The sequence below is a fragment of the Taudactylus pleione genome, unplaced genomic scaffold (assembly GCF_031769625.1).
Source record: "Taudactylus pleione unplaced genomic scaffold, aTauple2 ptg000019l, whole genome shotgun sequence".
Taxonomy (NCBI): domain Eukaryota; kingdom Metazoa; phylum Chordata; class Amphibia; order Anura; family Myobatrachidae; genus Taudactylus; species Taudactylus pleione.
The window spans coordinates 34451420-34477756 of NW_028284421.1; the positions used below are offsets into that span (position 1 = coordinate 34451420).

At 42.6% G+C, this 26337-nt stretch overlaps 1 protein-coding gene across 3 annotated transcripts in view; it reads left to right on the forward strand.

Annotated features, from left to right (window-relative positions):
* The window catches only part of KTI12 (KTI12 chromatin associated homolog), a 49732-nt gene that overhangs the window by 13338 nt on the left and 10057 nt on the right, over positions 1-26337 (forward strand). For all 3 annotated transcript variants that reach the window (XM_088446789.1, XM_088446798.1, XM_088446804.1), the window contains 5 exons: positions 5278-5330; positions 11835-11890; positions 14638-14717; positions 16606-16765; positions 17954-18016. In XM_088446789.1, the coding sequence (XP_088302915.1) occupies positions 5278-5330; positions 11835-11890; positions 14638-14717; positions 16606-16765; positions 17954-18016 (412 nt within the window). The remainder of the gene's footprint in view (positions 1-5277; positions 5331-11834; positions 11891-14637; positions 14718-16605; positions 16766-17953; positions 18017-26337) is intronic.

Consider the following 26337-nt stretch of genomic DNA (forward strand, 5'->3'; position numbering starts at 1 on the left):
GGAATTAGGTTAGTCAATACTTACCTTAGGGACGATCAGGATTTTTATCCATGTCGGGCAGCCACTGTCGTGATTCCAACCGCCGGAATATGCGTCCGGCGGTAAATCATACCGATTCCCCTCACATCTCTACAATAAATGTATTGGTGAGGGTTGTCACATATAGTTGGTTACTGCACAGTGCCATATTTGTGCTGTGCGCTCCTGCAACTTGCCCAAGCCTAAGACAGGCTCAGTATATTGCATTCCCATTTGTATCCTACATACCCAGTGCCATATTGTGTGCTACACTATACTACTCTACAGCTATGTCTAGCAAAAACAACAGTAGCAAGAAAGCATCTGTAGCCATACTGCTATCATGCAAATGATGTGCTGCAGGCTTAAGTGAGGAGGATTTGATACAAGATGGATTGTGTTAGCTGTTATACACCACCAGCCCAGTCAGACACCCCCCCCCCCCCCCCACCCCAGTTCCTGCACAAGATGCCCCCTGGGCTTCCTCTTCTCAGGCGCCGGCTACTATTACGGACCACCTACAGGTCCCGAATGTAAATCCCCCTATGGGGTTGCCACAACAGGTTCAGGCGATACAGGTACCTCCTGTGACCCCTCCATGGGTTGACCTACTCTCTAGCTCAGTACAGGGTCTGGTGGCTACCTCTACAGCCTTTCAAACTGTTGCAGGGTGAGAAACCCCTACCCAGTAAGCCATTTTAGCATTCTATGTTATCACAGTCCACACAGAAGTGTCATCTGAGGAGGCAGAAGATACTGATCTCTCTAACACTGACTCCCCTCTGGGGGAGGACGAGAGTCAGTCTAAAATTAATATTCCTGCCTTGGTGCTAGGTGTTAGATCCATCTTACTCATAGAAGATGAGAAGCCAGCCCCTAAATCTAAGCACCCACTATTCAAACGACAGAGTGACTTCAGCAGCGTTATCTGTATCTGATCAACTAGCTGAACACTTGGCTGCAGCCTGACAGACACCTGGTAAGAGGTTTCAGCCCCAAAAACATCTGACCTTCTCTTATCCATTTCCTGTGGCTCATTGTTCAAAATGGGAGACTCCCCCTGTGGTAGATTCACATGTTATGCGTTTAATTAAGAGCCACGTTACCTATACCTACAGTAACCTCTTTGAAGGATCCTACGGATAGAAAGGTAGAATCTTGCCTTAAATCGATATACTCTCTTTCAGGGGCTGTTGCATGGGTGGCTAAAGCTATAGAGAGCTGGGCTGACCCACTTGAAGACACTTTTTTTTTTTTTTTTTCCTCAGATACTTTGAGGGATCAGATGTCTTTTGTCGTTCACATACGAGATGCAGCTTCCTATATTGAAGAAGCGACGTTGGATGCCAGTCTTGTAACCTCCAGAGTCTCGGCCGCGGCGGTGTCTGCACGCCGTACCCTGTGGTTACACTCATGGAAGGCAGTTGTGGATTCCAAGAAAGGCCTAGAAGTGTTACCCTACAATGGGGAGATCTTGTTTGGCATTGACCTTGACAAAATTGTAACTACGTTGGCGGCATCAAAAACTGCATTTCTACCTTCAGCAACTACATCTTTTAAGTCCTTTCGTCCTTACGGAAAGCCTAAAGGTCAGTCCTTTCCTAGGCAGTCAGCTTCCACTAGGGCTGCCAAGCCCAGGACCAAGCAGGCCTGGACCACCAGGCGCCCTGCTTCAAAACCCGAGGATAAGCTCTCAGCCTGACGGAACGGGCCTCCCTCTAGGGGATCCAAGCGTGGGAGGCCGACTTCTTCACTTTGCCCAGTGCTGTTGTCAAACCACCACGGATGCTAGGGTAAGAGAAGTGGTCTCTCACAGGTACGCCCTCTCATTTATTTCACGGCCTCCACAACAGTTTTTCTACACAGGCCCTCCTTCAGACCAGAATAAGGCCCTACATATCCAGAAAGCCATACAGGCCTTGCTGCAGGCAGGGGTAATTGTGCCAGTCCCGCTATCTCAGCGGTGGACTGGTTGTTGTTATACTTTCTGGTTCTGAAGCCAAATGGGTCTCATTGGCCTATCCTCAACCTCAAATCCTTGAACAAATTCCTCAGGGTACCCAGGTTCAGGATGGAAACCCTATGCTCTATCATCCTAGCTATGGAGCCTGGGGACTTTATGGTATCTCTGGATATTCAGGACGCGTACCTACATGTACCTATAGCGATCTCTCCGGTTTGCAACACTTCGAATTTCAGGCCCTTTGGACTATCAGCAGCTCCACGGGTGTTTACCAAAATTAAGGCTATCATGGCGGCCCATCTGCGTGGTCAGGGTGTCCGACTGTTAGCATATCTGGACGACCTCCTGCTCTTAGCAGGACCCTCAGAAGTGCTTCACCGCCATCTGCAGCTAACCATTGCTTTCTTTCACAAGCACGGATGGTTAATCAACTGGAAAAAGTTCTTCCTGAATCCCTCACAGAGAATGATTGATTAATCTGGGAGCCCTGCTGGATTCTCAGGATCAGAGAATCTTTCTGACATCAGACAAGATCTCCACACTTCAACTTACAGTGTGCAGATGTCTCCACAATCTCCAGGTGTCGATCCACTTGCCAATGCAGGTTCTGGGATTCATGGTGTCCACCTTCAACATGGTGAGTATGCTCAGTTCCACTCAAGGCCTTTGCAAAGGTTGATCCTCTCCAGGTGAAACGGGTTACCCCATCGGGTCAAGCTCAGACAAAGGAACTCTCTCCTTAGCTGCGTCTGTCCCTCTTTTGGTTGCTACAGACACCTCATCTAATCAAGGGTCGCCCCATTTGGATCCCGGACTGGGTACTCCTAACAACGGACGCCAATCTCTGGGGTTGGGGCGCAGTGACCGGTCCACACTCCTTTCAGGTTCGATGGACATCGGTCGAATCAACCCTGCCAATCAACATATTGTAACTTCGAGCTGTCTACAGGGACCTTATACTGGTCCAGAACATACTTCACGGAAAACCTGTACAGGTACAGTCCGACAATTCCACAACAGTGGCTTACATCAACCATCAAGGAGACACTCTAAGTCGGGCAGCAATGACAGAAGTGTCACGCATTCTGACATGGGCCGGGGGTCACCTCCCGGCCATCTCTGCGGTGTTCATTCTGGGAGTTCTCAATTGGGAAGCAGACTTCCTCAGCCGTGACGGCTGTGCATCCCGGGGAATGGTCTCTTCACAAAGAGGTTTTTCAACTCCTAATGAGCAGATGGGGCCTCCCAGAGGTGGACCTCATGGCCTCCTGACACAATCACAAACTGCTGGTGTACGGGTCCAGAACAAGAGATGCCGAGGCAACCTTTGTACACGCATTATCAGTGAAGTGTACCTTCCAGTTTGCATACTTATTCCCTCCAGTCTCCCTTCTTCCTCGAGTTGTTCGGAAGTTCAAACAAGACAGAGGCACTTTCTTGCTGGAGGCTCCAGCTTGGCCCAGATGTCACTGGTACTCTGTCTTTGACGGCGTGGCTCTTGAGACATCCCTCCTGAGGTCCAAAGGGTTCTCTATGCTCAGAGCGCGTAAGCCAGCCTCTGCTCGGATCTACCACAGCGTATGGCATACATATATCTGATGTCGTACCAGAAGCTACGATCCCCAAGTGTTTAGGATTTTCAGAGTCCTGGCCTTCCTTCAAGCTGGATTGGACCTTGGACTCCGCCTGGCCTCGCTGAAAGTGCATGTCTCTGCTCTAGCCATTTGGTGCCAGTGTAGACTTGCTCCACTTCCGGATGTCCACACCTTCCTCCAGGGTGTCCTCCGTATACATGCTCCCTTTGTCCCTCCAGTGGCTCCCTGGGATTTGTCAGTAGTGCTTCGTGCCCTCCAGAGTCCTCCGTTTGACCCCTGGACGCTGTGGAACTCAAGTGGTTAACAGCGAATACATACATACATATATATATTTATTTTTTTTTCTTCTGGCTATGGCGTCGGCCAGAAGGGTGTCAGATTTAGGAGTGCTTTCCTGTCGCTCCCCATTTCTGATATTCCAACAGGACAGGGCTGTACTTCAGACTTGCCCTGGTTTCCTTCCAAAAGTTGTTACTAGTTTCCACATTAGTGAGGGAATTGTAGTCCCGGCCTTTCAATCACCAGACCTACTGGCAGGTGAGGCCTCCTTGGATGTGGTCCGTGTCCTCAGGATATACGTGGACTGTACCAGTTCCCTTAGGAGATCAGACTCCTTATTTGTGCTCTATGGATTTCCCAAGAAGGGATGGCCAGCCAACAAACCGACATTGGCTAGTCATGCGAAGCCATCTATCTCATAGGCTTACACAAAGGCAAGCCTTCCTGTACCGGCTACTGTTACTGCTAACTCTACTTCCTCTGTGGGTCCTTCGTGGGCAGCTCGCTGTGGCGCCTCAGCTGAACAGCTTTGTAAGGCAGCCACGTGATGCTCTGTCCATACATTTCTGAGGTTTTATGCTTTTGATACATTTGCCTCTCAGGATGCTTCATTTGGGCGCCGGATTCTACTCTCAGCACAGGATCGTCCCCAACCTTAAATGACTGCTTTTGGGACATCCCCAAGGTCTCCCTGTGGAGCCCTATGGACCCTGAAGAAGAAAATGACTTCTGGTAAAACTTTCCTTTATCTCTTTCTTCGAAGTCCATAGGGACCACAGGGCACCCACCCTGACACACCTGGCTTCATATGGGCTATGTTCCTGGTCACCAGTATCCCGTATTCTTCTCCATGAGAGTGATTCTTGTGTGTACCAGTCTTACTTCTCACTTCTCCTCCTCTGGCCTTTGGCTTGTCACAAACTGAGGTGCCTCGGGGGCAGGGTATAGGGGGGGATGGACTGATGCATCCTGGGAGCTGAAAGCTTTAACTGCGTGGTGCCCGGTCCTCAACCACCATCTACACCCAAGGTCTCCCTGTGGACCCTATGGACTTCGAAGAAAGAGGGTTAACAAAGGTAAGTTGGTTTTTTTTTTTTTTTTTTGTGTTTTTTTTATTACCATAACTCTCATTTTTGCAGGGTTCCTTTTTTTTTTTTTTTTTTTCTGTAGCCAGTTTTATTGGGTTAAGAGTGAACTTTCATGGTCGGAAATGTTCCTAACTGTTGACAACTCTATAATCTTGTAAATGAACTAATTGTTATCAATTTATTAAAAGCTTCCACATTTCCTATTCAGAAGTCGCAATACAATAGAAGAAATCTAATTTGTTGGGGATCTTGTGTCTTGGGATTTAGGTGGATTAGATTTTTCAGTTTGTGCAAGTCTTGAACTGAGATAAATTCTTGTTTTCTGCTATTTTAGGAAATTAAATAAAGAAGATGTTGTGATTCTGGATTCTCTCAACTATATTAAAGGTGACTGCTATTTTTCCTTTAGTGCTTTCTGGTTAAAGCCTCATAACAAAGGAATTACATTAACCATGTGTGTGATATCGCTGTCCCTTTAACCTATTACCCACGTCATGGAGTCTTTGACATTATGAAACAAAATGGTTATTCCTACAAGAAAACAAAGCACCTAATCTATGGTGATTACCAAGAATGAAAGTAAAGGCTGCTTGTCTTCAATCCTATCATACACACTAACGTCATCAAATGTATTTACATACAAATCCCAGCTAATGATCATGGATTGTTTCTTTCTATAACAGTGGTAAGCAATAAGCGGCTGTCCAGCTGCTGTAGAACTACACATCAAAGCATGCCTTGCAACAGTTTTAGCATGACTAAACAACAAAACTGTAGCCGGTCATGCTGGGATGTGTAGTTCTACAGCAGCTGGATGGCAGCCCACCCCTGTTCTATAGTTACTGAGGGGCACTGCTAAATATTGTTACAAGAAGGGAAACAACAGGAATAATCTACAGTCATAGATTAATGTAATTTTAGACATTTTTTGTTATGGTTTACCAAATATTGGTATAGATGTACAGTGTAATAATATCATTAGATTATGACTGTTATGATCTTGCCAGCTGTAGAATCTTTGTCCACGTGGCTTTAATGTGATTTATGTTTGCTTATAATTCAGTAACACAAAGTGAAGTGTATTTGTTGCAGAACCATTATTAGTTGCCCATTGGCTTCCATAAAATCTCTAAATACTTTATACAACAGTCAATTGACAGCTGTGCATTGGAAATTGGAAGGATAGAAATCACATAAAATATAGTTCATGGTCATTTTGAGTCCTCATAAATAATTTTTAGAGCCAAATAGAAGCTCTCTTCCAGTGAGAACTCTGTGTCACAAATAAATTCCTTTCCTAGTTTGTTTGAAATACACACATTTTGTGTAATCCACTAATTTCTACACAGTTATTTGTATTAAGTGACACATTTATGGCATGTAGGATGGCAGACCTGTATCTGTCATGTTGGGGTCCTCTGAGGCTCAGAATGTATTGCCACACTCTGAAATCATTAAATTGTCTTGTAATGTCTATACCTTGTAATGTGGTCACGTTTTGATGCATTGTGAACCAATACATATAGATGCGTCCTAATACATCTAGCTTCAATACGCCACGCAGCGTGACTTGTCTGGCGTGAGTAAGCATTGCAACTCAGCAGTCTGTGCTGATTAGTTTGATATCCAACACTTGTATATCTGTGTGCATCGGAGACTGTATATGAAGCACATCGGAACTTTGAATTAAAAAAGCTGCGGCCGCTACATTGTAGCACTTCGTATACAGATTCAGGGACTCAGTTGCACTCAGATATCCAAGTGTCTCATATTAGATTAATCATCGCAGTCTGCTGGTGCGGAAATAAAAAGACAGACGCCTGATGCTAGCAGATTCTCATGGGACCTGGCACGTCGAGTGGGGCTTTTTGACATTATTGCAGCAAAGATGTGTAAGGACACCTCTCTATCTCGCTGAATGTCTATATTTGTATACAGTTAGTGTAGTTTTTTTTTTCTTTTCAATATAGTGCAATCTGAATAGTTTGTCCACTATTATAAATGTATCATGTGGCCACAATAAAGGTTTGCCTTACAATCACAGACCTATATGAGCCCATTCAAATAGAAATGGAAATCCTGATGAGAGATATATATATTACACACACACACACACTCTCACGTCCATAAATATTGGGACATTGACAGAATTTTCAGATTTAGGCCTCTATTCACCACCACAATGGTTTTGAAATGAAACAAACAAGATGTGCTTTAACTGCAGACTTTCAGATTTAATTTGAGGGTAATTACATTCAAATCGCGTGAACGGTGTAGGAGTTACAACAGTTTCAATATGTGCCTCCCACATTTTAAGGGGCCAAACGTAATGGGACTGTCAACTCAAAAGCTATTTCATGGACAGGTATGGGCTATTCCCTCGTTATTTCATTATCAATTAAGCAGGTAAAAGGTCTGGAGTTGATTCTAGGTGTGACATTTGCATTTGGAATCAGTTGCTGTCAACTCTCAATATGAGATCCAAAGACCTGTCACTATTAGTGAAGCAAGCCATCATTATTCTGAAAAATCAAAACAAACCCATCAGAGAGATAGCAAAAACATTCGGTGTGGCCAAATCAACTGTTTGGAACATTCTTAAATAGAAAGAACGCATCGGAGAGCTCAGCAACACCAAAAGACCAGGAAGACCACGGAAAACAACTGTGGTGGATGACAAAAGAATTATTTCCCTGGTGAAGAAAAACCCCTTCACAACAGTTGGCCAAATCAAGAACACTCTCCAGGAGGTAGGTGTATATGTGTCAAAGTCAACAATCAAGAGAAGACTTCACAAGAGTGAATATAGAGGGTTCACCACAGGATGCAAACCATTGGTGAGCCACAAAAACAGGAAGACCAGATTAGAGTTTGCCAAACAACATCTAAAAAAGCCATTACAGTTCTGGAACAACATCCTATTGACAGATGAGACAAAGATCAACTTGTACCAGAGTGATGGGAAGAGAAGGAAAGGAACTGCTCATGATCCAAAACATACCACCTCATCAGTGGTATGGTGGTGGTAGTGTCATGGCGTGGGCATGTATGGCTGCCAATGGAACTGGTTCCCTTGTATTTAATGATGATGTGACTGCTGACAAAAGCAGCAGAATGAATTCTGAAGTGTTTCGGGCAATATTATATGCTCCTATTCAGTCAAATGCTTCAGAACTCATTGGACGGCACTTCACAGTGCAGATGGACAATGACCCGAAGCATACTGCAAAAGCAACCAAAGAGTATTTTAAGGCTAAAAAGTTGAATGTTATGCAATGGCCAAGTCAATCCCCTGACCTGAATCCGATTGAGCATGCATTTCACTTGATGAAGACAAAACTGAAGGGAAAATGCCCCAAGAACAAGCAGGAACTGAAGACAATTGCAGTAGAGGCCTGGCAGAGCATCACCAGGGATGAAACCAATCGTCTGGTGATGTCTATGCGTTCCAGACTTCAGGCTGTAATTGCCTGCAAAGGATTTGCAACAAAGTATTAAAAAGTGAAAGTTAGATTTAGGATTGTTTAGTTTGTTGCATTACTTTTGACCCCTTAAAAAGTGGGAGGCACATATAGAAACCGTTGTAATTCCTACACCTTTCACCTGATTTGGATCTAATTACCCTCAAATTAAATCTGAAAGTCTGTAGTTAAATCACATCTTGTTTGTTTCATTTCAAAGCCATTGTGGTGGTGAATAGAGGACAAAATATGAAAATTCTGTCAATGTCCCAATATTTATGGTCCTGACTGTGTGTGTGTGTATGTGTGTATATATATATATATGTGTATATATATATATATATATATATATATATATATATATATATATATATATATATATATATATATATATATATATATATGCTAATGGTTTGGGAAATGCATTGTGAATGTTCAAAAAAAAAAAAAAAAAGATGGCCTGACTTAATGGGCATTGGATGTCTTTTCTCCCATCTAGTGATATATATTGCAATCCGATTAGTAAGCTGGCCACTGTGTTCCATCAGTAAATGGAGCCAAGCAAAAGATAATATAACAGACAGCAGATGGTAGCTGAATATTCACATTTGGTGACTGTAGATAACGAGTCCAGATTGTTGTCTAACCAATTACAATAAACATTTTGGTCTAAAGTATATACTAATGACCTCTGTTGGAGGAGCTCAAGCTTTTGATCTCTTTCCAGTTCACGTCCGCTTTGCTTGGAATTTAGGTGAAACATCTGTGATTATTGTAATGGCCAGGGTAAGTCACATGTTCTACATTTCTTGAGTACAAATCAAGGGCACATTTGAGAACAACTGTAACATCCCTACAAAATGACATACGTGTGACCCGCTTTTAGGTTAGGTTAATATAGAAATACTGTAGATACTTCTATTTATCTTATTAGTTAATTCAGTCTGAAATTGTATACTTTTAAAAAAAAAAAAGAGCAATAGCAAATATATTGCTGTTAGTTGAGTTTAACACCTAAACAAATTTTGGAAAATAAGAAGCATTAGGTAGAGTGGTGCAAGCTTTCGGGACACTACAACAGTAAACCTTAGCAAGTCTCCTACAAACAAGTATGTGTTTTGTTCATCTTGGGGGACATGCGCATCGACAGTGTGTTCAGTTTTATGGTATGTATTTTACTAGTGAGCTAGCTTGTGTTAGTAGATGTGCAATCTACTCGGTGTACATGTCATATTGACCGCGCAGGCTGCTTAAAAACTTATTTGCTGTCATTTGTTGAGGCCACAAAACCAGTTCTGTTTCCTGCAAGTCATTGAACAAATTGTAGGGGTTTGTGTAAAACGGTAATTATAGTGTCAGTAATTGCATTGACGTAGCCAGAGAACCCCTAGCATGGATTCTTTCTTTTTTTTTTTTTTTTGTACAATGTTTCAATAAGAGGGACATTTTTATATTGAAAACAATGTATACCTAAGGACATGCCAGATCACACAAAATGGGAAAAAGGTCAAGGCAGTGTGAAATACCTGACACAGTAAATGCACTTTTATTGCATTGGACTAACTTATGAGGTCAACAGAGTGCCAAATTATGAGATTTCTCCATCATTTTAAGGGGTCAATCCTATTAAGTGCGAATTGCGAGTAGTGAGTTTGTTTCTTGAAACTTGCAGACTTTGCACTAATGGGCACTCCGAAAAACTCTCCAATCCAATTAACAATGCCTATTTGCAGTACTCGCAGCGGAGGGGTGCTAATTGATTGACAAATGAGATGTGAGTGAAGTGCATAAAGTGGGGAGACCACCCTGGACCCCCCAAAATTTATAATTTCGTTAGAAGGACCATATAGAAGGCTGTTTGTGGGCATTAGGAAGGTACTGTAGGTTTTTAAATGTTGTCAAATGGCTGACTTGTGTTTTTTATTTTTTTTTTAAATGCAAAAAATATTCTCCTACTTTTTTTTTTCCAATTTTCGTTTAATTAGTTTGAGATTAAACGAAAAAAAAGTTTGCTAAGTGATTTTTGGTGTACTTTGAGGGCACCTTGAAAAATTGTTAAAAAAATAAAAAAAAATTTTTAAAGAAAAAAAAATTTATTGCAATTATTTTGGGGTGCCTATAAGTTGATTTGGGGGCAATTTGAGGAGTTTTTTTTTTTTTTTTACCCCCGAAAATGACATTCAATTATTGGACTAAGCTAATTGGAAACTTCCAATTGCCTAATTAATCATTAGGGGGGATGTCCAAGGGAATCAGTACAGTGTCCTGAAATTTTAACCTTTTAAAATAAAAAAGATTTTCCTTTCCATCTCTCATCCTCAGGGAGTTGCGATTGGAAAAATGCAAATTCAGTCTCACTGGTTCAGTGCGAGTTGCTAATTGGATTGCAAAATTAATTTGCTGTGCGAATTCGAAGAGAAAACAGCAACTCTCATCTCGCACCTAATAGGATTGACCCCAAAGTTTATAAGTGTATTTTGTATGCTTGTACGAATGCGGACCCTAAGCAACAATTAGATAGTGGGCTTAGCCTGCAAGCCTTCGCTTAGCCTTGGTGCACATGTGAATTGTTCGTATTATTGAAATGCTGAATCATTTGTGAGCTGAGCCACCTTCAGCAAGCCATAAGCATAGGCATAAACCCTGCCAGCTGACTGAAATGTAACCCTGTGCACATGGTTCATTTAGGCTTGTCCTATGCTTCATCATTAAAGTGACGCTTTATTATGTGGAAGAAAAGGAGTGGATGTTCTACCCGATAATACTGCACTGAATGGACAAATATTCTCTGTAAAGCGCTGCGGAATATGTGTGCGCTATATGAATAACTGGTAATAATAATATCTATTGGGTACCAACTGTGACTACTAAAATGATATCTGTGATAATAGCCATACTTAGTAACTGTTATGGAACATGCACAGTGTGGAAAGACTCAAGATTTATCTGCAAACTGACTAGTATTTAACTCTGTATCAACCCCATAATGTCTGGGCAATGTCCGTTTAGTCAATTCTTTATATACTGGGAGGGGGGAGGGGGTTGGAGGTAGATTTACTTAAGCTTGCAAAACAGACACAAAGTGTGGTGTTGTCCATAGCAACTAATCAGATTATGTCTAACTTTCTAGAATGCCATGGAGAAATGATAGCTAGAATCTGATTGGTTGCTATGGGTAATTCCACCACTTGTCTGTTTTTAAAGGCTTTAGGAAATCCACTCCTGGTTATTCAGGACAAGGTATAGACTAGTTCTAAGTCAGAATCCCAACAACAGGAAGATATTTTACTGTGATCACAAGTGGTGTTAGAATTGGTCTCTGAGCTATGTCATGTTTTCTGCTGGCATACTTGTATAACTAAATATTTTTTCCTTGCGTTTAATTAATCTAAGACCGAAAAGTAAATTAAACCATCATTTTGTTTTCCAGGGTATAGGTATGAGCTGTTTTGTCTTATTAAACATGTACAGACTCCACACTGCCTGGTATGTCATATTACTGTCGTGGTTATGTTTTATTATTATTAATATTATGCTCCATGTTAATTGTGTTTTTCTTGTTTTTTTTTTCTTTGCGAACTAGTAAAAGGTTATTAAGATTATGCATGCGCCTGATACAAAAAAAAATTCCTAAACTGCAAATTTGTGTAAATCAACTTTATTTACATAGAATTATTGCTCTTTATATATTCTAAATATGTACAAGATATTGATACCATATGTAGTTATTTGATGCTTTTTATATAGATATGTTTTCTAACAGAGTGAGAAAGTGTCTGTCTGTTTGTCCTTTATGCACGGCCACAGTTTTGTACCTAGCTCCACCAAATATGACATGGTGGTGTAGTTTGACCAGGATTACGCATGTGTCCACATACAACTATCCTCTGTGCGTTACACAACTCGTGAGTGTCGTGGGACTCTGTAGCGCCGAGTGCGTGTTTGTCCAACTTTTTACCTTCAATCATCTTATTCGCACAAAACACTACGCTACAGTGTAAGCGGCTGTGACACTGTAACGTAGCGTTTCACACGCAGAGACACCGGTAGTTGCACACAGAACATAGGCAAGCTGCATATAATTTTTAATCCGCAGAAGCTGCTTGTGCATTCTATTCTCACTGTTGTGCGAATAAGATGCATTTGAAGGTAAAAAGTTGCGCGAAAAGATGTTTGGCGCTACCGGTTCACACCGCTGCATGGCGTGACTAGAAGGGCTGTTAAGCACGTAAGGAGGCTAGATGTATGTGGACAAGTCTGTAGGTTGCCTAGGTTTGAACTTCGTCAGGGCCACAAACGGTTGCACAATCTCATAAAACCAAGACTCTTAAATTACACAGGTTCTGGGGCTGGAGTCATATACACACAGTCATACTCTGGAAGGCTCATGAGCAGCTCAGCGCTCAATGAATTCAGACTGTGGCAGACAGCATAATCAATGCACAATCTTTGATCCTGGCAAAGCTTAGCATATGGAGACTATAAACAGCAGGGGAGATTGATCGCAGCCACACAGTGCCACTGCATACAGACCCCCTTCTTCTGTCTGGGAACGGCATTCCCCCCTCCTGATAGCATCCCTGCTAGAAATGTTCTTCAATGTCAGGTTGTAAATTGATTTCAGGGGGTGATTCGGCTGCAGATGCAATGACAAGGATAACTTAGATTCTTGATTATTGGGAATCTCTGCATGCGTCTGACCCATACTGTGCATGTGCAGTACGGGTCTGTGGCCATTGTGCGGTGAGTGGAGAGGCCTGGATCTCCGTCGGCTGACGGAGATTTCATGGCCTTTTACTAATTTTCAGCGGCCGACTTGCATGACCTCTTGGTCACTCAGCCAGCCGAAGGGATTGCCGATGATCAGATGCTGCATCCTTGGACACAGTTCAGATCAGTAATGCATGCAGGAGGCGTAACTCCTCCTGCTGCATTACCATATTACAGCTATCGCAGCTGCTAACTTGCATATCTGTCCGCAACTGAATCACCCCGTCTGCAGTGATAGCTGGAACTCACATGATTTTGGAAGCTATACTGATTTCTGTTCTGTAAGTCTGTCTGCTTCTGATATGCCTGTCTGCACTGTTATTTACACCTAATCTGCATACTTATTCAGGTTATAGGTGCAGGTGTACTTCAGTCTCTCCCCTGGTCCGTCATAGTAATGTGTCTAGGTGGTTGGCTTACCCCTGGGTCCATCAATCGCTTTTTCCTGGCTCCTGGGCAGAACCAAGAAAAAGTATGAAAGAGTCTCTGAATTTTGGCAGAATTATGCAACGAAGGGGTACTTTTACTAAAATGCGTGTTTTTAGAAGTAGAACTGTCGCCCATAGCAACCAGTCAGTTTCTACTTATTTATCTAGGTCATAGGGGTCGTCAATATGCGGCCCCCAGATGTTGTAGAACTACACATCCCAGCATGCCCTACCACAGTTTTGCTATTTGGCCAGGCTAAAACTGTTGCAAGGAATGCTGGGATATGTAATTCAACAACAGCTAGAGGGCCTCTTATTGCCCACCCCTGATTCTAGCACCTTCTAGATAATTGCTATAATCTAAATGTTTACTATGGGCAACAACTACACTTCTAAAAATCTGCACTTTAGTGAATATACCCATAAGAGTATGATGTAAGGGCATTTAATTCTGGCTTAATAGGCCCTGCTATGTGTTAAATTGTCGATCGACTGTATTAAAAATTAGGTTTCTATTTTGCAGTCCGATTTTATAGTGGATATTTCTTATGTCACCTATGGCTGCTTCTCTACACTCGAAGTGTGCAGTACAGTCACACATTTGTTAGCATTTTGTCTCATCGCTCTACAGTCATAGATTCCAACCTGGGGCCTATCTGAATGGATTTTCTATTATCTCCTAGTGTTTGCATGAGTTTCCTCCCGCCAATCTAAAAAACCATAGTGCTATGTTATTTGTCTCCTTACAATATGGACTGTAGCATGTATGTGTGCCTGTGTATAGTAGGACATTTTGATTGTAAGCTTCAAAGGGATAGACACTGATTTGAATGACTATATTTTCTGTACAGCACTGAGTAATATGATTGGGGCTATATAAATAAACAAAAATACTTCATATGTTGGCCCTTTTATCTTGTAGATTTTTGTCATAAAGGGGACTGTTTTATAATGCCCTTGCTTTGTTTAATTAGCTAAGGTTTAATCACACATGACCCCATGAAGCGCTATGAGCCTAATACTCTGTTTTTGTAGATACATTGTCTGACAGCTCCAGATATCAGCTCCAGCTGGAATCAGGGCAGGCAAGAAGGCGACCGGTACACTCAGGAAATGTAAGTTATTCTCCTTTTTAAATAATATTGTTCAGTTGGGTATGAAACCCCGCTATCAGGATGCCACTGGTCAGAATAGTATTATCCCAACCCCTACCCTAACCCTACTTCCCCGGTGCCTAACCCTAACCCCCCCCCCCCTCTCAGTACCTAAACCTATCCCCTCCCCGCACCCTAATCCTAACACTCCCTCCCGGTGCCTAACCCTAACCTCCCCCTAACACCCCAATACTTGCCTTCGGGATCCCGAACTGTCGGGATTTCGGTGCCGGTATTTAGACCGTCGGCATCCCGCATGCCGGGATGCTGACTACATCCCGTTCAGTTATTGTAAAAATGTGTATGGATCAAATACTAAAAGCAAGCCTAGTTTGGAAATACTTCCAGAAGTAAAATTTTTATTGTATTTACATTTTTTTTTTTTTCCCCCCGTTATCCAGTGAGCCTTTACCACTTTAAACCTAGTGTTTTGTTTAACACACTTAGTTTCTGGCATCAACCAGATACCCATGCTTCTGCCAATACGTTGTCATTAGAATGACCTACAATAGCTCTTGTGTTGCCCCAAAATTGTGCGCTTTGGTAATCGAGTAGTCCAGTACTACCTTCTTAAACAAGGCCCATTCTGGGGGGCAGCACTTGAAATACTACTTTTTCTCTTTTTAATACAACAATTTATCCTTCATAAGGGCCTACTTTACTAGCCTTGGAGAGAGATAAAGTGGACGTAGATAAAGTACCAACCAATCGGTATACCGACTCTTACGTTACCGGCGCCAGAATACAGGCGGCGGTCAGAATCCATGGGCCGGCATCCCGACCGCTGGGATGCCAAAGGTAAGAAACTGGTTTGGGGGGAGGGTTAGGTTTAGGGGTTAGGTACTAGGGGGAGGTTTAGGTTGTGGGGACAAGGAGGTTAGATTTAGGCACTAGGCGGGAAGGTTAGGACTAGGCACCAAAGAGGGAGGGTTAAGGTAGGGAGAGGGGGAGGGTTAGCATACCGACCCTGTCGGGATTCTGACCATTAGGATTCCGACTGTAAAGTGACAGGAGCTGATTGGTTGGTACTTTATCTACGTCAACTTTACCTTTCTCCAAGGCTTACTACATAGACCCCATAGAGTCCTGTCCATCAGTAATATTTTCGCTATTTATTTCAGGGGACATTGTTTAGAATAACTGCTTTTAAATGTGAATATGACTAGAACCCATAGCCTCCTCCAGTCCTTTCTCTGTGTTGGACCGCATTTGTTTTTCAAATCTGACAGAAAAAAAAAAAATCATAATTTTGTCTTGGAAGCAAATGGAGAATAATTCATTAGAAGCAGATTTAACATGCAGAGTACCATAAGCTTCTCTCTGGGGGGTTGTACAGATTTCTGAATTGTTTAGTTCAAAGCTGCCATCAACAGCAGCTGGAATTCTTGTACGTCTTTTATTTCAACAAGATACTCTTTTGAATTGCAGATGAGGAAGAAAGATTTTTCAGATGTTTAGGGATTAGTTTGAGGCAACCAGAATACCAAGTATTTTTTAGGTTAAAGCGGCTGTTTTTCAAAACCATTATATACATTTTTATTCTACTTAATATTTAATTGCCTTATATTAACTAATTAAATGAAGGGGGATTAGCAGTTCTTTCCTTTTGATATAAGAAATTTACACACCTCATTTTTACTGTAGCTCTGTGGTCCACAAAAGTAATGTCTAAGATGTTTTACATTGTGTCTTTCAGCAGTTGAAACAAATACATTATTTTGTTTGGAGAGGATGGAAAGTTAGTTTCAGTTTTGTAGCTTTTATTAGGGCATTTCATTCAGTATATTCAAAGCTCTTGTTAATATCAGATATTACAATCATGTTGCTTTACACATCAATTCTTTGACAGATTGGATGCTTTGGTTCTGAGATTTGAGGCTCCTGACTCGCGCAATCGCTGGGACAGCCCCCTCTTTAGCGTGAACAAGGATGATGTGCTGCCGCTGGAACAGATCTACAATGCTATATTCCACCGCAAAGCACCTCCACCCAACCAGTCTACACAGACCGTACGCATGGCGTGGCTGCTTGTTTTATTCTATCTACATTACATGAGGCTTTCAAGAAGTTGGTGTATTAAATCATACCAAGGACATATATTAAGGCAGAAACTGGTGCTACAGAGCGGAAATACGACATAACTTCACAAACCAGGATTTGCATGGAGACACACATTCAGTATTTTTCTTTGTTTTAAATTTCATTATAAAAAAAAAGACTAAATTGGTGAAAAACAAAGTGTTCAGAAGTATAGTAATTGATTCAAAATGGAGGGTTTGGGGATCACCTGATCTATAGAGGAAAGAAATACTAATAGGACAGCCAGTGTATCTGATCACCACATAATGGATAACCTGAGGGAAAAAAAAAGCCTTGAGGAAAATTCAGTCAGCCCTGATGTGTGGCTGAGCACACAGCAGGTAATTATGGGAGGGAAACCTTGTATGTTATTTGGTGGCACCTCTATGGGTGCGATCAGAAATGAGTGACACTTTCGTTCCATATTGTTGGCTTACAGTAATCAAGCAGGGTCTCCTAGCCAACTGAATTTCCCCCATAAAGGTGAAAATTGGGTAAGGTACGACCGGTGATGGGGAACAATGACTCCTTACAGATGAGAGATTGAGGGGAGGCCGCAGATTTGTTTATTACCTGATTATAATAAATGTCAAAAAGAAAGGTCTTATCCTTTTAGGTGCTGGGGTTGGATGTAATCTATATTATATAAAAAAAAAAATGCAAGCAATCTTGTGTAGAAAGAGAAGCTATCAAGAGCTTAATTCCTGTTAAAACGTCATTCTAATTACCACAAATAAAGAGGGTATATCTCTGTGATATCCCTCATTTTTTGCTCTTCTATATATTTGCTGTGCATTTATACAAAAGCCCTTTTGAATAGGTGCAGTTAAAATACAAATTCTACTCAAAACTAGTCAACTTGACTTGAGGCAAATAAAATATCCTCAGCCAATTTTTCATATGTATTCACAACATATTCTCCACGCCGTTCTAAGAACACCACTGGATTTGATAATGTATACCAGGATCAAATGCATAGCACACTTGTATAAGTAGATATCTCAATGCAACAATATTCATTTCATGTAACGTTCTTTTATTCTTGTCTTTTTATTATCAAATTGTACATGGTTTGCTTTAGTTGCTGTATTTCTGACTATTTTTTCTCATTTAAATAGCAACCTTTGTCGTCTACAAACTTCCTGCATGAGCTAGACAAGGTGACACAGGACGTTGTGACTGTGAGTGTGAAGTGCCTGCATGTTTTGCGCACACCTGCTCAATGTGACACTACTTGTTAGATCGAACAGGATCTTTATATTGTTTGTTCTATGATTTTACAACATCAGTATACAATTTTAGGTCAGTAGAAACTAAAATAAGCTGCCATCTTGTGTTCTGCTAAAGCCTATCCCAATTTGTATAAAATTAGAAATATTAAATTAAGGTAGGCTAGTGTCACACAAGCCTACTGCAAGCTTCCCTGCCTGAAGAGTAAATCATAAAAACAAAATACCTTGTGATTAGTGTCCCCTTCATGAGTGTAGTCCACCAAATTGTTTCCTTAATCATAAAATATTCATGTACTAGTGCCTTTTCTGGCCAAATTGTCATACAAAATGGTAAAATAGGTGTGTGTTTAATATAAATATATATATTTACATTTTATAATTATAGTTTATTGATACGGCGCCACAAGTGTTCCGCAGCGCCTTACAAGGTACATTACCAAAAGTGTGACTAACAATGGAGGACAAGGACATGGATAATATACATTGTTGGCCATAACACCCAAATAAGCAACAGAGCATAAGCAACCAAGTGTTAGGTGTCCTAGTGGTGGGTAAGAAGTACATGAAAATAAAGTAAGGAGAAGCACAAGAGGGGAGAGGGCCCTGCTCGCAAGAGCTTAAATTCTCAAGGGGAGGGGCAGACATACAGGCATGATACAGATGGGGAAGACTGGGAGGAGGGAGCATGTAGCAGCTAGTTAGGATGAGAGCTGGAAAGCATTGATGAAGTAGTGAGTCTTGAGAGCCCGTTTGAAGGATTGCAGAGAGTCTGATGGGGAGAGGGAGAGAGTTCTAAAGGTGGGGAGCAGCACGGGCAAAGTCTTGGAGGCGTGAGTGGGAGGAAGTAATCAGTTGACAAGAGAGGCGGCGTGCATTTGTTGAACGAATAAGGCGGGCAGGAGAGTGAAGGGAGATTGTCAGAGCTGTAAATGGGAGAGGAGTGTGTGAGGGCTTTGTGAGAACCTTGAATTGGGTTCTGAAGGGGAAGGGGAGCCAGTGGAGGGCTTGTAAGAGAGGGGAGGCAGATGTAGATAGTTTGGAGAGAAAGATGAGTCGAGCGGCAGCGTTGAAGACAGACTGGAGAGAGAGAGATGGGGAGGCCAGATAGGAGGAGGTTACAGTAGCCCAGTCTGGAGATGACGAGTGAGTGCATTAGGGTCTTAGTAGCATCCTGGCTGAGAGAGGGTTTGATCCTGGAAATACTTTTGAGATGGAAACGACAGGACTGTGAGAGGTTCTGGTGATGTGGTTTGAAGCAAAGGGATGAGTCCAGGGTAACTCCAAGACAGCGCACTTTGGAGCTAGAGGAGATAGTTGTGCCATTAATTGATAAAGAAATAGTGAGAAATGAGGTTATGTGGGAGGGTGGGAAAATGATCATCTCCGTCTTAGACATATTAAGTTTAAGAAATCGCTGGGACATCCAGGAAAAGATAGCAGAAAGACTGTTGGAGATACGAGTGAGGAGAGAGGGAGAGATTTCAGGGGAGGAAAGGTAGATCTGAGTATCATCAGCATAGAGATGATGATGGAGGTCAAAAGAGCTGATGAGTTCACCTAGAGAGGATGTATAGAGGGAGAAAAGGAGTGGTCTGAGAACAGAACCTTGGGGAACACCTACTGAGAGAAGATGTGGGGGAGAAGTTAAGCCATGAGAGGAGACAGAGAAGGTTCGGTCAGAGGTAGGAGGACAGCCAGGAGAGAGCGGTGTCACGTAGACCAAGGGAGTGAAGGATTTGCAGCAGAAGAGGGTGGTCCACAGTGTCAAAAGCAGCAGAAAGTAGTGGCCTTTGGATTTGTCAGCAAGGAGGTCGTTGCTGACTTTAGTGAGGGCAGTTTCAGTGGAGTGGAGAGAACGGAAGCCAGACTGAAAGGGGTCAAGGAGGGAGTGGGAGGAAAGAAAGGTCGTAAGGCGGTTGTAAACAATACGCTCAAGGAGTTTGGATACATAAGGGACAAAAGAGATGGGTCGGTAGTTGGCGAGTGTGTTAGGATCAAGGGTAGGTTCTTTGAGAATGGGCATGTTTGAATGAAGAAGGAACACTGCCAGAAGAGAGGGAGAGAATGAGGAGGTGGGCCAGATGGGAACAGGTACAAGGAGAGAGGTAGCGGAGGAGACGTGAAGGGATAGGGTCAAGGGGGGGACGACGACTGGATAAGGGTCATGACTTCCACTCCCGATACAGGGGAGGAGGATGTCAGTGTAGGTAAAATGGAAGGGGAGGGATGATCCATGAAAGGAGGAGGTGTAGTGCTGGGGGACTGGTGGGAAATGATATCCTGACGTATGGAGTCAATTTTAGATCTAAAGTAGGTAGCAAAGTCAAGGGCAGAGAGCAAGGAGGGAAGGCAGAGGAGGGAGTTCAGGGTGGTGAAGAGATGCTGGGGATTTGAGGACTGGGAGGAGATGAGGTGCTTGAAATATGACTGTTTAGAGAGGGAAAGGGCAGCACTGTATGATGAGAGCATAAATTTGAAATGGAGAAAATCTGCCTTAGAGCGTGACCTTCTCCACTGTGGCGCTCGGCGGGTTGTAAACACTTTTGCTGATATCTGGTGCATTTGGAATGCCAGGGTTGAGGTGTGGATCTGCAAGGGTGAGTAGTGATCGCTGGAGCAACAGAGTCCAGAGCAGAAGTAAGGGAGGTATTGTATAGGGAAGCAGCTTGTTCAGAGCAGGAGAGAGAGAGCAACAGGGAGAGAAGCGTGTCAAGTAGGGAAGAAGAAAAAAGCAGTCGATAGCCTCAATTTTTTGTGCAATCTGTTTTTATTAAGGGTTCCAAAGAGAAAACCTACAGATATACAAATGCGTAAAAAGAAAAAAAAAACAAATCAGCAAATCTGAAATCAAATGTATACATATTGGAATCCAATTTTACAAAAATATAAAACATATTGAAAATGAAAAACAAAAAAGTAAACCGAATAAAAGAAAAGAAACGACCAACAGGGCTATTAGATAGGGGGGGACATTAAAGGGTCATCTTGTATTAGTATATAGACTTTAGCCAAAAATAAAGTCGTCATATTATATTACGTGGTAGAAACCTGTGAAGACATATAGTTTTTAAAATCCGCAGAAGTTTTATACCCTAGCCACAGAATTCAAGTGTTAGCGAAAATAGAAGGCGCATTGGTGGAAGAGACCAAAAGGTCATCCATGGACATAAAGTGGTCAATTCTTTGGAACCAGTCCTTACGGGTGGGGGGGTTGCAGGAATTCCAGTAAGTCGGAATGACTGCTCTAGCAGCATTATTTAAATGGCGTAACAAGGACTTTTTGTAGGATCCCAGCGAGGTATCTGAGTGGTTAAGTAGCCAGAATACTGGATCCGTGGGGACATGTGTGCCTAAAATTTGTTGTGAAATGGTGATAACCTCTAACCAAAATTTAGATAACTGAGGGTAGTCCCACCATATGTGCCGTAGTGATCCTGGGGCTCTGAGACATCTCCAACAAGTGGCAGGTTTCGTTGGGAACATGGCATGAAGTAAAGTAGGGTGTCTGTACCATCTCATTAAAATCTTATATTGAGTCTCCTTGATAGTTGTGCAAACGGAGCTACAATGAGTTTTGAGAAATATATTTTGCCACTCCTGGTCAGTGAGGGAAATACCCAGATCTAGTTCCCATTTTTTAGCCCAATGGGGGATCGGAGAGGAAGGGTTGGTTAGGAGAATCTGGTATATGGCAGAAATTGTGTGTGAGGGAGAGGTTGGGGAGATGCAAAGTCTCTCAAAGGGAGTGAGGTCTCTATTAGAGATTTTAAGTCTATTTGCTGAAATCAGAAAGTGGCGAACCTGTAGGTATTTCCAGAAGTCAGAGTGTGGGATTGACCAATTCTCCTGGAGCTCTGTAAATGATTTAACACCTGATGTAGTCACCAGCTGGCCAGTTCTAAAAAGGCCTTCCCGCACCCAATTAGGGAAATGTGTAAGATTAATACCGGGGAAAAAAATCAGGGTTAGCCAGAAATGAAGTAAGAGGGCCAAGGCGTGAAGAAATATGGGATAGATGTCTTAAGGACTTCCAAATTGAAAGAGAGGGCGAAATTGTTGGATGAGTAACATCTAATTTAGGAAGAGAAGGAAGCCAAGGTAAGATTTCAGGGGGGACATTCATGAAGCAACCTTCGAAAGCGACCCATTGCTTGACCTCTCCATCTAGTCCACTCAAGGATTCTATTAAGATGAGTAGCATGATAGTGTGAATTGATATCCGGAAGTTGTAGACCACCTAATTGTTTTGGTCGTACCAAAACATCCCGTCTGAGCTGGACCAAATAAATTGTTGGATTAAAATATTTACCGAACGGAACCAGGAGTCTGGAATCTGAATGGGTAGAGATTGAAAGAGATAAAGCAACTTAGGAAGCATATTAATTTTTACCACGTTGATTCTCCCCAACCAAGAAAAGGTGTTTCAAGTGCCAGTGTGAGTAATCCGTTCGAATGGAGGAGAAGAGGGGGGAAAAATTAGTAGCAAAAAGTTGCGATAAGTTTTTAGTAATTTTAACTCCTAAATAGGTGATATGTGAGGAATGCCAAGGAAAAGGGAACGCTGACTGTAAACCTGAGAACTACAGAGGCGTGAGCGGACAAGTTTAAAGCTCAAGATTTTGAAAAATTAATCTTGAAGTTGAACAATTGTCCTAAATGATCAAATTCACGCATTAAGTGAGGCAAAGACGTCACTGGATGGGATACGATAGCTAGTAGGTCATCCGCAAATAGGGCTAGTTCCTGGTCACCTGCCATTATTCCAGAAATGTGAGGATTGACTCGAATAGATTTCGCCAACGCCTCCATGCAATGGATGAAAATTGACGGCGACAAAGGGCAACCTTGTCGTGTGCCATTGTTTATGGCAAAGGACTCGGATAATTCACCATTGACTCTCACCCTCGCCGAAGGAGAGGAATATAGGGTTAAAATCCTATGAATGGCAAGAGGACCCAATCCCATATGGACAAGCACAGACCTCCATAAAAGACCAGTTGATTCTATCAAACGCTTTTTCGGCGTCAGTTTGAGAGTAAGATAATCGAGGTCTTCGACTGAGAAGTAGCATAATGTACCAGGCTGAAGACTTTCGTGGTGTTATCACGTGCCTCATTGCCCTTGACAAATCCAACTTGATCGTTGTGGATTAACTGAGGAAGGAGAGGGTTTAGCCTGTTGGCTATTAATTTGGCATATAGTTTAAGGTCCACGTTCAATAACGAATTGGGTCTGTAGCTTGGGCACAGGGAGGGGTCCTTACCTGCTTTGGGAATGACTGAAACGTGCTTCCAAAAATTGCCTAGAGAATCTAGATTCCGTCGAGATGCTGTTAAAAGCATTCAACATCATAGGGGCTAGTTTGTCTTGAAAAGTTTTGTAGTAGGTTATGGTTAGGCCCGTCAGGTCCAGGGCTTTTGCCTGCCAGGGAAGAGGCTACAACTAGCTCTATTTCTTGCATAGAAAACTGAGCTGCCAAAGAAAGTCTATCTGAAGGGGAGATAGTAGGGAAGGAAATAGAGGAGAGATAATCTAGAACCATTTGTGAGGTGAGGGGACTAGATGAGGCAGGGTTAGGGTCAGGCAAGTTATAGAGGGTAGAATAATAGTGTTGAAAACAAGAGACCAGCTTGGAGGTCTCAACATGGGATATTCCCCGACTATCGTTAATTGTGTGGATAAAACCAGATGCTCGCTGGGCTTGCAGCGCTCTAGCCAAAAGTTTTCCCGGATTGTTCCCCCATTGATAAAAACGAAAGCATTTTACTAATGCATTGCGGGTTTCCAAAAGTTTCTGGTATTCATCTTTGGACATGGTCAATTTATGGGACGCCTCTAGCAACTTAATCTGATGTAGAAGGGACGCAAACTGTGCAGATTTGTTTTTTAATATATGAGCCTAATTGAATGAGTTTGCCTCCGGAGACTCATTTGTGCGTCTCCCAAACTGAAATTGGGGAAATTTCTGGGGCAACATTATGGGCAATGTAATCTGATAGGGCTTTATCTAGTTCAACTTTACAGTATACGTCTTGTAGAAGGGATTCATTAAGTCGCCATGTCTCTTGTTTAGAGAAGACATGCGGGAGAGTTAAGGTCAGGGAAACTGGGGCGTGGTCCAACCATGTTATTGGTCCGATTTCAGCTTCAGCGAGCATGTGTAAATGTCTGACTGAGAAATATATAGTCCAAGCAAGAATAAGTGTTGTGTGGATGGGAATTTAAGGCATAGTTGCGGGCTGTGGGATATAAAGTCCTCCAAGAATCTGGTAGTTGTGGAACGATGTTTTGACCCGTTTATATTTAGTGGGAGGGTATCTAGGTGCACTATTAGATGTATCTAGTACGGGGTCCAACGTGCAGTTGAGATAACCACCCAAAAGAGTGATACCCTTTTAATTAAGGAGTCAAGCAAATCCAAAGCAGAACGAAGGAAGTTATATTGACCTTGGTTAGGGTATATATATTAATTAAAGTAAAATATTGGTTATAAATATGGCATGTAAATAAAAGGAGCCTACCTGGGATTAGTCTATGTATAGTTACGTCAGTGATGGGGAGTTTCGGTGAGAAAAGGATTGCAACACTTTTGGATTTTCCCTCTGGGTTATTACTATAGTAAGCAGTTGGATAGTGCTTGTTACACAGAGACTGGGGCCGTGCGGATATTTTAAAGTGGGTCTCCTGGACCATTGCTACAGCTACCCGGCTAGTGCATAATGAGCGTAAAAGTTTAGAACGTTTTTCAGGGGAATTTAGTCCACGGGCATTCATGGAAAATACTAGAAGCTTAGTAGGTAGAGACATCTGGGAGGACGGAGGAATGGTAGCATTCACGGACCCTGGAAGGGGAAGGAGGAGAAAAAAGGAGGGAGAAGGGGGAAGAGAATGAAAAAGTACAACCATAAACAAGATATACGAGATAAACAACAATGAAAAACCTGCAACTGAGATCACGGAACAGAAGTTACGTTCCGAGATCTCAGTAGTAGTATACATCGCAGGTGTGGGGGGCATAGGGGGGTGGCATCAACTTAAACCTCAAACATCTAGCAAAATTGAAGATCTAGATAAAGACTAGCAATCTTTACTTTATGGCAAAATGTAACAGTAGTAATGTTAAATATATAATATTGCAATACTGTATCATTAACAAAATCCTAGAAGTTAAAAAAAGAGACAATCAAGTAACATCTGTTTCTGAATGAGTTTGAGAAGACCTGAGTCGTCGTCAAGGATTTCGGACCGTCTGCCAAGAGGAAGGTCGGCCCGAAGTTGAGGGCAAGTCCCACTGTGCTAACTGTTATTTCCAGTCAGGAGTGTCTATCTTTGGGATAGCCTCAATGTTACGCCTAGTGATAGTGGCCTTAGGAGGTAGAGGAGGGGAACGAGAGAGGGATAAGTTAAAAGAGAGAAGGTGATTATCAGAGAGGGGGAAAGAGGAATTGGAATAATCAGAAATATCACAACGGTGAGTGAAGACCAGATCAAGCGAATGCCCACTGACATGGGAGGGTGAGGAGGTCCATTGGGAGAGACCAAATGAGGATGTGAGAGTAAGGAGTTTGGAAGCAGAGGATTCAGTGGGGATATCAATTGGAACATTGAAGTCACCTAGGATAATGGAGGATAGGTCTGAGGAGAGAAATTGAGGGAGCCAGGAAGCAAAGTTTTCAAGGAATTTCGAGGGAGGGTCAGGGGGGCGGTGAATGACAGCTACTCTTAGGTGTACTGGTTGGAAGAGGTGTATAGCATGAACCTCTAATGTAGAGAATGTAAGGGATGGTTCAGGGGGTATAAATTGGTAGGTGCAACCAGAGGATAGAAGGACCCCAACACCACCAGCATGGCGACCCCTGGGCCAAGGGCTGTGAGAGTAGGTGAGGCCCGCAGAGGAGAGAGCTGCAGCAGAAGTGGTGTCAGAGGGTGAAATCCAGGTTTCAGTAATGGGAAGGAGATGCAAATTGTTGGAGATGAAAAGGTCATGGGTGGTAACCAGTTTATTACAGACCGATCTGGCATTCCAGAGGCACAGGATAAAGGGACCGTATTTGTGGGAGAGATGTGAATGAGATTATCAGGATTACTGTAACGAGTATGTGAGATTAATTTTGGGGGCCGAGAGGAACAGAGTGGAGAGATTGTGCGGGCACCAGTGTTGGGAAGGGAACCTTTAGGCGCTGAGTAGGGAGGGAGTTTAGCGAGATGTGAATGATGTTGGGATGAGGTGGCACGGAGAGGAGGGATTAGCAGTGGTGTAGTAGAACAAT